This window comes from Podarcis liolepis (assembly GCF_965112155.1).
Source record: "Podarcis liolepis genome assembly, chromosome: 16".
In the NCBI taxonomy this organism is placed as follows: domain Eukaryota; kingdom Metazoa; phylum Chordata; class Lepidosauria; order Squamata; family Lacertidae; genus Podarcis; species Podarcis liolepis.
The window spans coordinates 508,267-521,268 of record NC_139567.1 but is presented as its reverse complement, the minus strand read 5'-3'; the positions used below and the strand labels follow the sequence as shown (position 1 = coordinate 521,268).

The window sequence follows — 13,002 nt, the reverse complement described above, 5'->3', positions numbered from 1 at the left end:
GTTAAGTGTTGTGGGAATTTTCCTTAGTTTGTTTGGGAGGAGTGGGTATGCTGTGGTGCAGGTATTTTCAATTGTGTCCCTCTTCATTGTTTTGTCCCATTTTTTAGTATATATGGGATTATATGGCGTATTTGGTTGGCAATGTTTCTATGCTTCTATGTTGGGGATTCCCCATGTGGAATTTGCTGCCAAACAGTGGAATTTGCTGCCAAGGAGTGTGGTGGAGTCTCCTTCTTTGGAGGTCTTTAAGCAGAGGCTTGACAACCATATGTCAGGAGTGCTCTGATGGTGTTTCCTGCTTGGCAGGGGGTTGGACTCGATGGCCCTTGTGGTCTCTTCCAACTCTATGATTCTATGATTCTATGATTCTATTCCTCCTGAGGTGGCGAGGTGCAGGTATTTGGGGCTTATTCTTGGTATTTGTGTGAGAAGATAAAGGAGTGTAGTTTTCTCTGACATCTGCGGAGTTGGGTTTGGGGAATCCAGATTGGGAGGGTTTGGAATAGGTAGGTTAGTTTTGGGAGGGTGATCATTTTGATCATGATTATTTTGTCTGAGAGGGTGGAATGCATGTTGTTCCATCTTTTTAGGTCTTTGTTTATTTGTCGCCACAGGGGCTTGTAGTTGTGGAGGTAATAACTTATTGAGGTTTCTGGTTATTTGTACTCCTAGGCATCTGAACTTGGTGTGGCAAAGTTTTATCTTGGTGACATTAGTGAATTCTTTTTGGGTGTGAAGAGAGGTGTTGAAGCACATAGCTTCTGACTTTGCAAAATTTACCTGTAGGCCCGACACCATTGCAAATGTGTTGAGTTCTCTGTTTGGGGAGGTTGCTGTGCTTATGGGGTCTGATGTTGTGACCATTAGGTCATCTGCAAAGAGCCCTAATTTATAGGTTCTGCCTTTTATTTCCACTCCCTTGGTGTCTGTGGCTGCTCGGATTCGGATTGCTAAAGGTTCCAGAGCCAGGATAAATAAGAAGGGAGACAGTGGGCATCCTTGTTTTGTGCCTCTTTGGATTGCGATAGGGTTAGAGCCCATATTGTTAGTTCTGCATTTTGCTGAGGCTTGGAAGTATATTTGTTTGAGGATTTATAGGAAGTTGGGGCCAAATTTCATGCTAGTTAGTACTGCTAATAGGTATTTCCATTCAAAGGGTTTGAGGATGTCTAGGGACATAATTGACAGTGCCTTGCTGTGTTTGATTAGGTTCAGTACTTGCGATCAGGGACAAAGCCGGTCTGATCTGGGGCTATTAACTTGCATAAGAAGAGTTTTAGGCGGTTGGCCAAGATTGGTGTGAATATCTTGTAGTCTTGCTTTATTAATGAGATTGGGCAGTATGATTCTACTCTGAGGATGTCTTTCAGTGGTTTTGGGATGGAGACTATTTTGGAGTGGGTCCAGGTTTTGGGGATGGGCCCCCCTTTCATGATGTCATTGAACAGGCGGGTCATGTAGGGCATCAAGGGTTCTTTGAATTTCCTATAGACTTCTGCTGTGAAGCAGTCTGGGCTTGGGGCTTTGTGTGGTTTCAGGTTTTTGAGGACCGTATCTATTTCCTCTGGGGTGATAGGGCTGTCCATGAATTCCTGCTCCTCATCAATTAAGGTGGGCATGGTCAGTTCTGCTAGGAATTTTCTGATTTCCTTCTCAGGTGGGCTATGGGAAGTGTATAGGTTGGAGTAGAATTCTGCAAATTCTGAGGTTATTTCTTTGGGGGAGAATGTTATGTTGTCATCTTTTTTGGTGATGCAGTGTATTCTTGTTTTGAGTTCTTTTTTCCTACATCTATTTGCTAATAGTCTGGAGTTTCCCGTCCGTATTTATAGAAACATTGTTTAGAGTATAGAATGCTGATCATTGTTTTGTTGATTTCTAGGGAGTCTAGTTCTCTCCTTTTTTGTTCTATAAGTTGAATAAGTTTTTTAGATCCTGTTTGTTTGTAGCGTGGTGAGAGGGCTGTGATGTCTTGTTCTATTTTTGTTAATTTTTGAGGGGGTTTGTTATATTGTCTACATCATTTTCCTTGAAGTAGTTTTGTAGAGTTTTTGTGAGACTCTCTCTAATTTGTTTGTTTGTAGTTAGGATGGGGCTGAAGGGCCATGATGGGGTGGTTTGCGTTCCCTCTCCTGTTTTAACGGTGACTTCAACTGGAGCGTGATCTGTGATTTTAATATTACCTATGTTTTTTGATTTCGCTAAGGAGATTAGACCCTGTGTGAGCAGAATGCTGTCCAGTCTGGACGTTGTACCATGGCATCCGGATTGGAATGTACGGCTGGTGTCTCCCAGGTTTTGCTCACCCCAAATGTCGTAGAGTCACCTGTTTTTTAACATTATTAGTAACTTGTAAGAGTCCCTAGTTGTTGGGGGTTTCTTTCAAAGGAAGGTTGCCCATGGGGTTGTAGGGTGAATGTTTTTCAGGCATATGCCTTTCATATTTAGGTTGAGGTCACATCCTAGGATTGCTTCCCTTTCAGAGAAGGAGAGGAACTTGTTTAGTGTCTTCTGAAAGAATTCTAGTTGTTTTGAGTTTGGGGCATATATGGAGCCGATTGTCAGTTTAATTTTGCCATCTAGTATCCCTTTAGTGAAAATGAATACCTTTTTTGTCTTTTAGGACTGTTGTGGCAGTGAAGTTCAGGTCTCCACTAAGTATTATAGCTACGCCATGGGCTTTCCCTGAGCCCCGTGCGACCCACTGTTGACTGAAGTGGGGGTCACTCAGGAGTTTGATCCCTTTGGGTGGGTTGTGTATTTCTTGTAGGAAGGTGATGTGCAGTTTCATGGTGTTTATGTATGAGGTGATGCGTTTTCTTTTGATGGGGTTTCCCAACCCCTGTGTTGTTTAACGAACCAATGGGATTGCGCTGACCTAGAGTGTGGTGATTGGGGGACTAGTGGGGTTAGAGTTAGATTTGGGTTAAAGAGTAGGGGGTAGGTTGTAGAGAGTTTCCTATACGTAGTCATATATGTGTTTGTTTGGGGTATTTTGGGCCATTTGGCATTTAGCCGGTTGGTCCTAGGTCTCAGCTGGTGTGGAGGGCCATGTACAGGGACAGGCCATCCCTCCTGTTGTTTGCGATAGGGGATGATCAGTGAGATGGGGTGAAGCATCTTTGTGACGCCAATGTCGGGTATAAGGTTCATAAGCAATGTTGCCAATGTTATTAGCAACATCATTGGTGTGTTGGGGCGAGGATGTGGGTGTCGGTGTGCTCTGGCGCCACCATTGTGCTGATTGGGCATCATATTTTAGCCTGTTTGTGGGTTGTGTTATTAAGGTTGGTGTTGTGACGTGGGGTTTGTGATTTCAGCTCTCTTGACATAATATGCTGGAGACAGTTCTCTAGTAACACTTCTTTATTAAAGCAACAAGACTGAGACTTGAGGAGGGGAAAGCTACATTTATCGGGACAGGGGACTAGCTAGAAATGATACATTTTGGAGGGAACAATATCAGGCAATCACAGTCCTGCCTTTTGGAGGAAACCAATAAGACAGAGGATCCAAATAAAGCAGCTTAAATGAACCAATAGTAGCTGTACCCTCTGAAACCAAAAGGCAGTTACTTTACCCTAATGCAAATACAGACAATAATAATACAGATATAAAATCCCTTGACTCAATACACAACAGTTGGAGGAGTTGTTTTTCCTTAGTATGGAGTAGGGGGATGCTGAAGGTGTGGGATATGGGTTGTTAGGTGATGGGGAATGTGTTTTGAGGTCTGGACTGGTGTTGGGGTGGGGATTTCTGTGCAGGTGCAGGGCTGGGGGCGGATGTTGATGGTGTTAACTATATCTATGTTCGGTGGGGAGAGGAGGGGGAAGGGGGGGAGAATCACCACTCCTTCGTTTGTGTTTTTTTCCTGGTTGCTTCATTCAGCTGGGGTTGTTGTTGTAGGGTTGTCCATCTGCGATGAGTTGATTTGGTTAATCTTGGTCTGGTTTCTTGTGTCATATGGCCGGCGGGATGATTCTGTGTGTGGTGCTTGACTGTATTGGTTTGCATTGTCTGTTGTTTCTTTTTCTTCTTTACTGTCATCCAATTGTTTGCTGTTGTTTCGTCATGGTAGTGGCTGTCACTTAGTGGGTTTGTCGGTTGCCATTCCGGTGGAAGGTTGAGTTTGAGGTTCTTCAGTAGTTGCAAGGCTTCAGGTATGTTGGTAGCTGTTTGTTGTGTTGTGTTGGTTGTTACGATGAGTCGAAAAGGGAAGCCCCGTCGGTACTTGATCCCTGCTTGTTGGAGACACTGGGTGCACAGGCATAGGCTTTTTCTCTGATTTAGGGTGTCCTGAGATAAATCCTGTAAGTCCAATATGGGGGCGTCTCCATATCGAAGATTGGTTGAGTTTCTGAGGTTGTCCCATACCTCTGCCTTCTTTTTGTACTGTGTGAAGCATATGATGATGTTTCTTGGGAGGGGGGGCCGCTGGGTTTTGGCATAGGTTTTAGGGCTCTGTGAGTCCTCTCCAGGTCATCTACCTCAGGTGTCAGGTTTGGGATTGTATCTTTCAGCCAGCGTACAATTAGGTCTGAATCATAGAATCATAGAATCATAGAGTTGGAATAGACCACAAGGGCCATCGAGTCCAACCCCCTGCCAAGCAGGAAACACCATCAGAGCCCTCCTGACATATGGTTGTCAAGCCTCTGCTTAAAGACCTCCAAAGTAGGAGACTCCACCACACTCCTTGGCAGCAGATTCCACTGTCAAACAGCTCTTACTGTCAGGAAGTTCTTCCTAATGTTTAGGTAGAATCTTCTTTCTTGTAGTTTGGATCCATTGCTCCGTGTCTGCTTGTCTGGAGCAGCAGAAAGCAACCTTTTCCCCTCCTCTATGTGACATCCTTTTATATATTTGAACATGGCTATCATATCACCCCTTAACCTCCTCTTCTCCAGGCTAAACATGCCCAGCTTCCTTAGCCGTTCCTCATAAGGCATCGTTTCCAGGCCTTTGACCATTTTGGTTGCCCTCCTCTGGACACGTTCCAGTTTGTCAGTGTCCTTCTTGAATTGTGGTGCCCAGAACTGGACACAGTACTCTAGGTGAGGTCTGACCAGAGCAGAATACAGTGGCGCTATTACTTCCCTTGATCTAGATGCTATACTCCTATTGATGCAGCCCAGAATTGCATTGGCTTTTTTAGCTGCCGCGTCACACTGTTGGCTCATGTCAAGTTTATGGTCAACCAAGACTCCTAGATCCTTTTCACATGTACTGCTCTCAAGCCAGGTGTCACCCATCTTGTATTTGTGCCTCTCATTTTTTTTGCCCAAGTGCAATACTTTACATTTCTCCCTGTTAAAGTTCATCTTGTTTGTTTTGGCCCAGTTCTCTAATCTGTCAAGGTCGTTTTGAAGTGTGATCCTGTCCTCTGGGGTGTTAGCCACCCCTCCCAGTTTGGTGTCATCTGCAAATTTAATCAGGATGCCCTTGAGTCCATCATCCAAGTTGTTGATAAAGATGTTGAATAAGAACCCTGTGGCACCCCACTAGTCACTCTTCTCCAGGATGAAGAGGAACCATTGATGAGCACCCTTTGGGTTCGGTCAGTCAGCCAGTTACAAATCCACTGAGTGGTAGCATAGTCAAGACCGCATTTTACCAGCTTCTTTACAAGAATATCATGGGGCACCTTGTCAAATGCCTTGCTGAAATCAAGGTAGGCTACATCCACTGCGTTCCCTTCATCTACCAGGCTTGTAATTCTGTCAAAAAACGAGATCATGTTAGTCTGACATGACTTATTTTTCAGAAATCCATGCTGACTATTGGTGATCACAGCATTCCTTTCTAGGTGCTCACAGACTGTTTGCTTAATGATCTGCTCCAGAATCTTCCCTGGTATTGATGTCAGACTGACTGGGCGGTAATTATTTGGGTCCTCTCTTTTCCCCTTTTTGAAAATAGGGACAACATTTGCCCTCCTCCAGTCTGCCGGGACTTCGCCTGTTCTCCAGGAATTCTCAAAGATGACTGCCAGTGGTTCTGAGATCACATCTGCCAGTTCTTTTAATACTCTTGGATGCAGTTCATCTGGCCCTGGAGACTTGAATACATCTAAACTAGCCAAGTATTCTTGTACTATCTCCTTAGTTATTCTGGGCTGTGTTTCCTTTGCTGAATCATTTGCTCCAAATTCTTCAGGTCGGGCATTGTTTTCTTTATCGGAGAAGACTGAGGCAAAGAAGGCATTGAGGAGTTCAGCCCTTTCTGTGTCCCCTGTTTGCATTTCACCATCTTCTCCTCTGAGTGACCCCACTGTTTCTTTGTTCTTCCTTTTGCTATGAACATACCCATAAAAGCCTTTTTTGTTGCTTTTAACCTCTCTAGCCAGCCTGAGTTCATTCTGTGCTTTAGCTTTTCTGACTTTGTGTCTACACGTGCTGGCTATTTGTTTGAATTCCTCTTTGGTGGTTTCCCCCCTTTTCCATTTTTTGTACACATCCTTTTTTAATCTTAACTCAGTTAAAAGTTCTTTAGATAGCCATCCTGGCTTCTTTAGGCACCTTCCATGTTTCTGTCTCATTGGTATTGCCTGACGTTGTGCTTTTACTATCTCCCTCTTAACAAACTCCCAGGCATCATGAACTCCCTTTCCTTTTAGTATTACTGTCCATGGGATCTCATCCAGCACTTCCCTAAGTTTTATCAAGTCGGCTTTCTTAAAGTCAAGAAATTGAGTCCTAGTATGCTTGGCTGCTCCTTTCCGCTGTATAGTAAACTTCAGAAGAGCATGATCACTCGCGCCTAATGATCCTTCCACTTCTACCCCACTAACCAGGACATCTACATTGGTTAGGACCAGATCTAAAATGGCTGTTCCTCTTGTTGCTTCTCCCACTTTCTGGACAATGAAGTTGTCTGCAAGGCCAGTGAGGAATCTGTTTGACCTTACGCTCTTGGCTGAGTTTGACATCCAACAAATATCCGGGTAATTGAAGTCCCCCATTACTACTATCTCCCTTCCTTTTGCATGCTTGGCCATCTGTTCCAGGAAGGCATCATCTATGTCCTCCGTTTGGCTTGGGGATCTATAGTAAACTCCCACAATGAGATCTCTGTTATTCTTCTCTCCCTTAATTTTGACCCAAATGCTCTCACTTTGGCTTTGAGGTTCTAAATCTTGGATCTCTTCACAGGTATACACATCCCTGACATATAACGCCACCCCTCCTCCTTTCTTGTCTGGTCTGTTTCTCTGAAATAGATTGTATCCCTCCATTATTACATTCCAATCGTGGGACTTAACCCACCAGGTTTCAGTGATGCCTATTATGTCATATTTAGTTTGCTGTACCAAGAGCTCAAGCTCATCTTGTTTATTTCCCATGCTTTGCGCATTAGTGTACAGACATTGAAGTCCATTAATCATTCCCCCGTGTCTCTTATTTAAGGATTTTTTCCTCCCACCACTAGGTCTGCGTGCTGTTTGCTCCATTTGGTCTATGACATTTGGATGATCATCTTCATCAATTGATAGACTCCTACCTTCAGGAGCACTGTCTCCCTCCCCCACATTAGTCAGTTTAAAGCCCTCCTGATGAGGTTTCTGAGATTTTTGGCAAAAACATTTCTCCCAACCGTTGTGAGGTGCAGCCCATCGCTTGCCAGAAGTCCATCTTCAAGAAACTGCAGTCCGTGATCTAAGAATCCAAACCGTTCCTGTTTACACCATTTGCGAAGCCAGCTGTTCACTTCCACTATTTTTCCCTCTCTCCCTGGGCCACGTCGTTCAACTGGGAGGACAGATGAGATGACAATTTGTGCATTTAGTTGCTTCAATTTCCTGCCGAGAGCCTCGTAGTCTCTTTTGATCTTCTGGAGGCTATTGCTTGCAGTGTCATTGGTTCCCACATGAACCAAGAGGAAGGGGTATTTGTCAGTGGGTTTTATGATTCCTTGCAGTCGTTCAGTTACATCTTGGATCTTAGCCCCGGGGAGACAGCACACTTCCCGAGACATCTTGTCAGGCCCACAGATCACTGCTTCTGTTCCCCTCAGTAGGGAATCCCCTATCACCACTACACGCCTCCTCTTAGGTTTGGTCGGGGTTCTTCTGTGAGCTGTCCGTTCCAAGGTCGCCTGCACATTCCCTGACGACTGACTTTGCTGCTCGTCTTCATATACCTGATCGACTGTAATGAGGGAGAGATCCTCAAATGGAGTCTGCTCTTCGTCTTCCATGCTGGGGGAGAGGACCTCAAAGCGATTGTGTATTTCTAAACAATCAGAGCGAACCCTGGGCCTCCTACTTCTTTGAGTCACGTTTCTCCATATATCTGGCTCCTGTGTTGGTGAACTAGCCTCCTTCTCAGGGGAGTCCCCTGTCTCCTCCTTGGTGGAGACGGTGTGCTCTGTTGCTTCCAAGAAGAGCTCCAGCTCTCTAATTCTTTGGAGCGTAGCTACACGTTCCTCCAGTTGCTGGACTTTGTCTTTTAAGAGGGCAATCAACATGCAATTGCTGCAGGTAAAGCTGCCTGCAACCTTTGGCAAGATGGCAAACATTGCGCAGGAACTGCAGGCGACTGCAGCTGTTCCCTCCCCCTCCATCCTGAGAACGTGTCGTTGGGGGTGGCTACAGCGGTCCTCCATCATAAAAAGCGTGAAGACAGGACAAATAACTCCCCCCACAAGAAAAAACCTAGGTCTCCCCCAACAAACGTTTCAGACTAGGACCCCTAAATCTAAAAGATGGATCAAACTGCGCGCGCCACTAGGCGCGCGCCGCTGCCCTGCTAGGTCTGATAAGCTCCTCCCACAGCTAATCCCCTGCCTCAACAGAAACCCTGCCCCCTCTGACCTTTGCACAGGGAGAGCAGCTAATCAGCCACAAAGAAACACACACACACAAGAAAACCTTTTTTGCTCCTTCTTCAACTGCTGCCCTGCTAGGTCTGCTCGGCTTTTCTCCTCTGCTTTTTCAGGAAAGTTGCGGAAGTGGATGTTGCAACATCTATTGCGATCTTCGATGTCCGTTTGTTTGATTTTCATTTCTGTGTTTTCTATTTCCAGGTGATTTACCAGTTCATCCAATTTCTTATTGATGCGTGCGTTCTCCTCCCGGTATTGCTCTATTATTCTGTCTTGCATTTGGTTCTTGTTCTCTAGAGCTTTCATTTTGGAGGTTAGATCGTTGATTAATATCTGCAGGGGAGCCACTGTGGCCTACACTGTTTCTGCTAATCTCGCTTCCATTTCCCTCAGATCTCGTTTAGTTGTTGGGTGGTCGTCATCTTGAAGGGGTGTTGTGGTCTCAGCGCTATTTGCCATCTCCCTGGTTGGTGTCATCTCAATCTCCCTAATGGTTTTGGTTTGAGGTCTGCTTGGCATCCTCTTGGAGTAGGGCGTGTTGCGGTTAGGTGTTGTGGTGGTGATGGTTCCTGGATGTTGTTGGGTTGCTGAGCTGAACAGGCGTTGTTGACTGGTGTTTTACAGAGCGTTCGGATTAGGTGGCCATTTGTGTTGAGTCTAGGCTGTGGTCGCCTCAGCGGTGCTGCCAGAGCGGGGGGTAGGTAAGCTGACAGGCGGGTAGACCAACAGACAGTTCACATAAAAGGGGGGGGGGTTAGCAGGCAGAGATGCGAGAGACCAGAGAGGTGGGGCCAGGGGAAATGTGTGTTTTAGAGGGGGGTTATTTGTGGCTGCACCTGTGTGTACACGCCTGCACACTCATATACACAAAAGGGGTACTAGGGTCCAATTAAGGTGGAAGGTGGGGTTAGGAATGTGTTCAGGAACAGGACCAGACAAAACAGAATATAGGCAAAAGGTGGAGGGAAACGAGGAAGAAGAAGAGAAAAGAGAAAAGAAACAAAGAAAAAGAAAAGGGGGAGGGGGAGGGGGAAGTGGAAATTAGAGTAAAATAAAAGGGAGGGGGAAGACAGAAAGGGGGAAAGAAAGAGAGAGAAGGAGAGAAAGTAGAGTAATAACAGTGGTAATAGATTGCAGTGGTAGTTTTAGCTATAGTATGAGAGGGGAAAGTATAATACAGTGGTATGTGTGTATGAGTGTATGTATGTGTTTTCTTTAAAGAGAGAGAGGGGGGAAAGGGGGGATGGAGAGAGGGAGGGGAAGAAAAAGAGAGAAGGAAGAGGAGAAATGAGGAGGAGAAGAAGAAGTAGAAGAAGAGGAGGAGGGGTGGGGGAGGGAGAGGTAACTGTAGCAGTGGCAGTGATGTGGGGAAAAGTTTTGTTTTAAAGGAGGGGTGGGGGGAGAAAGGGCTCCCCCTTCAAAAACAGACCGACAAACAGGCTCTCCTCTTCTTTCTTCGATGGTGACGGCAAGGTCTTCCCTCTGGCGGTGGTGGAGGCAGAAGCGGTGGGGTCTGGGCTCCTTTCTCTCCTTCCCCTCCTGCTTCCTGCTTCCGTGCTGGCTCCAAGATCCTCCTGACCTCGGCTGGCAGGGTGCCCTTGGTCCCAGCTCGATCAAGGTCACGGGGGGGGGGGGCTGCGGTTGTTCCGGGCACCCCCAGTTACTCTCCAGTATCGGTGCTGGCGGCGCTGGCAGCGGCAGTTCCAGCAGCCCAGGAGCCAGCCAGGTAGCTTTGTAAGTTCTGGCTGGCTTCAGGAGCTGCTCGTTGCCATGGCGTCCACCGTGCTGCCTTAACTGGAAGTCCCGAGTGTGCCCTTCTTGAGGGGGCAGAACTCCTTTCACGCTCCAAGGCAGAGGTATCTGCTACAGCTTCTTCTCATTTTGAAGGATCCTGGATCAAATGCGAGAACTGCTTTTTGCTTTCTCATCGGTCAAATGGAAGGGTATAACTTTGCTCTTAGTTCTGTCTGTAGATTGCTTAATGGAGCTATGGATTGTTAAGAGCGGCCCACCAAATGTGCAGTGGATGTCTCAGGTGGACCATTGTGTGAGTTTTCCTTGTTAATCCTAACAGATCATTTGCAAGAGAGGGGATTTTGATCTGTGAGGAAAGCTTTAGAAATGAAACTTTAGATTGGGCAGACACATCACTTACTTGAATTTAAGGTTTGCAGTCCCAATCATAATGAATTTGTGTGTCCTTTCTTTCAGATATGTAAGCACTACCAATGTGTTGATGTCTCTGTTTTGGGTTACAGCTGCAATGCAGAGCATCAGTGCAATGGACGAGGGGTAAGCTGACAAAACCACGCTGGATTTCTAGACCGTGCTTTCTCCAGGGGTTACTGACTTGATGCTTTGTTTTGTTCTGACCTCCTCTCTTGGGCCTTCCTTTCCCCTTTTTTCAGAAGGTGCTGGAGGGAGACATGGTTCCATTGAATGACGGACAGGTAGGAGCTCCAGCAAAGGAACAGTTGAGAGCTCCCTTCAAGCTTCTGGTTGTTCCTTTGATGCTCTGCCCTTATCTACCTGCCTTATGTCAGGGGTTGGAAGGGTGGACTTGGGTTGTTATTTGATGCTGCTCATATTGATCCAGAGCAGACTGCAGCATATAGTTAGCAAAAACTGAAACATGTTGCAGGATTCCCCCAAAATAGACGGGCGGTACTTCATCCAGCAGAGCTTTACTACAGAAGGTAAATGAGCATAATAATCACAAATCTTCAGAACTGGCACAGTCCATAAGAAATCCAGTTGCAGCAGAAGTAATTAAACTTACAGTAACTTACAATAAGACTAAAACCCTAACACTAAACATACTACACTAATGGCCAAAATTGTGGAAACCTTTTGCAAAAAGTGAAATTCCGAGATTTGATGGCTCATAACACCACTTTCTTTTTGAGTAATACCATAAAATTATATATCAATGGAAAGATAATTTAATGAAGAATGTAATGCAACAATGTTTGTTCAGTTATCTGTATTCTATCAAATGTTACAGCCAAATAACCAGAAAAAGGAAGCACAACTTGCTTAGGTTTCCACAATATATAATTTTTTTTTATTTTCCATTTTTTAATGCACGTTCACATCAAAGCTCCAGACAAGCGTACACGGAGCAATGGATCCAAACTACAAGAAAGAAGATTCCACCTAAACATTAGGAAGAACTTCCTGACAGTAAGAGCTGTTCGACAGTGGAATTTGCTGCCAAGGAGTGTGGTGGAGTCTCCTACTTTGGAGGTCTTTAAGCAGAGGCTTGACAACCATATGTCAGGAGTGCTCTGATGGTGTTTCCTGCTTGGCAGGGGGTTGGACTCGATAGCCCTTGTGGTCTCTTCCAACTCTATGATTCTATGATTCTATGAAAGCACTCCATTTTACATCCCTGGCTCTTTAGGTCCTATTAACTCGCCGCCGCCCCCCCCCCCCCACCTCATGGCTTTCAACATTAAACTTTATATCACTGCATTTTGTACGTTTTCCAATTCTAATTATACACATTACAACATGGGTAGGCAAACTAAGGCCCGGGCGCCGGATCCGACTCAATCGCCGTCTCAATCTGGCCCGCAGATGGTCTGGGAATCAGCATGTTTTTACGTGAGTAGAATGTGTCCTTTTATTTAAAATGCATCTGTGGGTTATTTGTGGGGCACAGGAATTCGTTCATTTTTTTTTCTTTTCAAAATATAGTCCAGCCCCCCACAAGGTCTGAGGGACAGTGGAACGGCCCCCTGCTGAAAAAGTTTGCTGACCCCTGCATTACAAAATAACTCAAAATTTAAATAAATATAGAAAGGTAGAATGGAAGTGAGGGCTGGACCATAAAGAAGGCTGATCGCCGAATAATTGATGCTTTTGAATTATGGTGCTGGAGGAGACTCTTGAGAGTCCCATGGACTGCAAGAAGATCAAACGTATCCATTCTTAAGGAAATCAGACCTGAGTGCTCACTTGAAGGACAGATCGTGAAGCTGAGGCTCCAATACTTTGGCCACGTCATGAGAAGAGAAGACTCCCTGGAAAAGACCCTGATGCTGGGAAAGATGGAGGGCACAAGGAGAAGGGGACGACAGAGGACGAGATGGTGGGACACCATCTCGAAGCTACTAGCATGAGTCTGACGAAACTGCGGGAGGCAGTGGAAGACAGGAGTGCCTGGCGTGCTCT

At 45.6% G+C, this 13,002-nt stretch overlaps 1 protein-coding gene and 1 long non-coding RNA gene across 4 annotated transcripts in view; both read left to right on the top strand.

The window, feature by feature from the left end:
• ADAM9 (ADAM metallopeptidase domain 9) overlaps positions 1-13,002 on the top strand; it is a 94,669-nt gene that overhangs the window by 58,471 nt on the left and 23,196 nt on the right. For 2 of the 3 annotated variants that reach the window (XR_014520211.1, XM_083480428.1), the window contains exon 17: positions 11,038-11,118. The exons of the other annotated variant lie outside the window; for it this stretch is intronic. Coding sequence is in view for 1 of the 2 variants with exons in the window: in XM_083480428.1 (XP_083336554.1) it covers positions 11,038-11,118 (81 nt within the window). In the remaining variant the exon portion in view is untranslated. The remainder of the gene's footprint in view (positions 1-11,037; positions 11,119-13,002) is intronic. 3 annotated transcript variants of the gene reach the window in all.
• On the top strand, positions 3,648-9,902 carry LOC310695859. The gene is made up of 2 exons (XR_014520303.1): positions 3,648-4,538; positions 8,908-9,902. It is a non-coding gene; the product is annotated as an uncharacterized lncRNA (long non-coding RNA).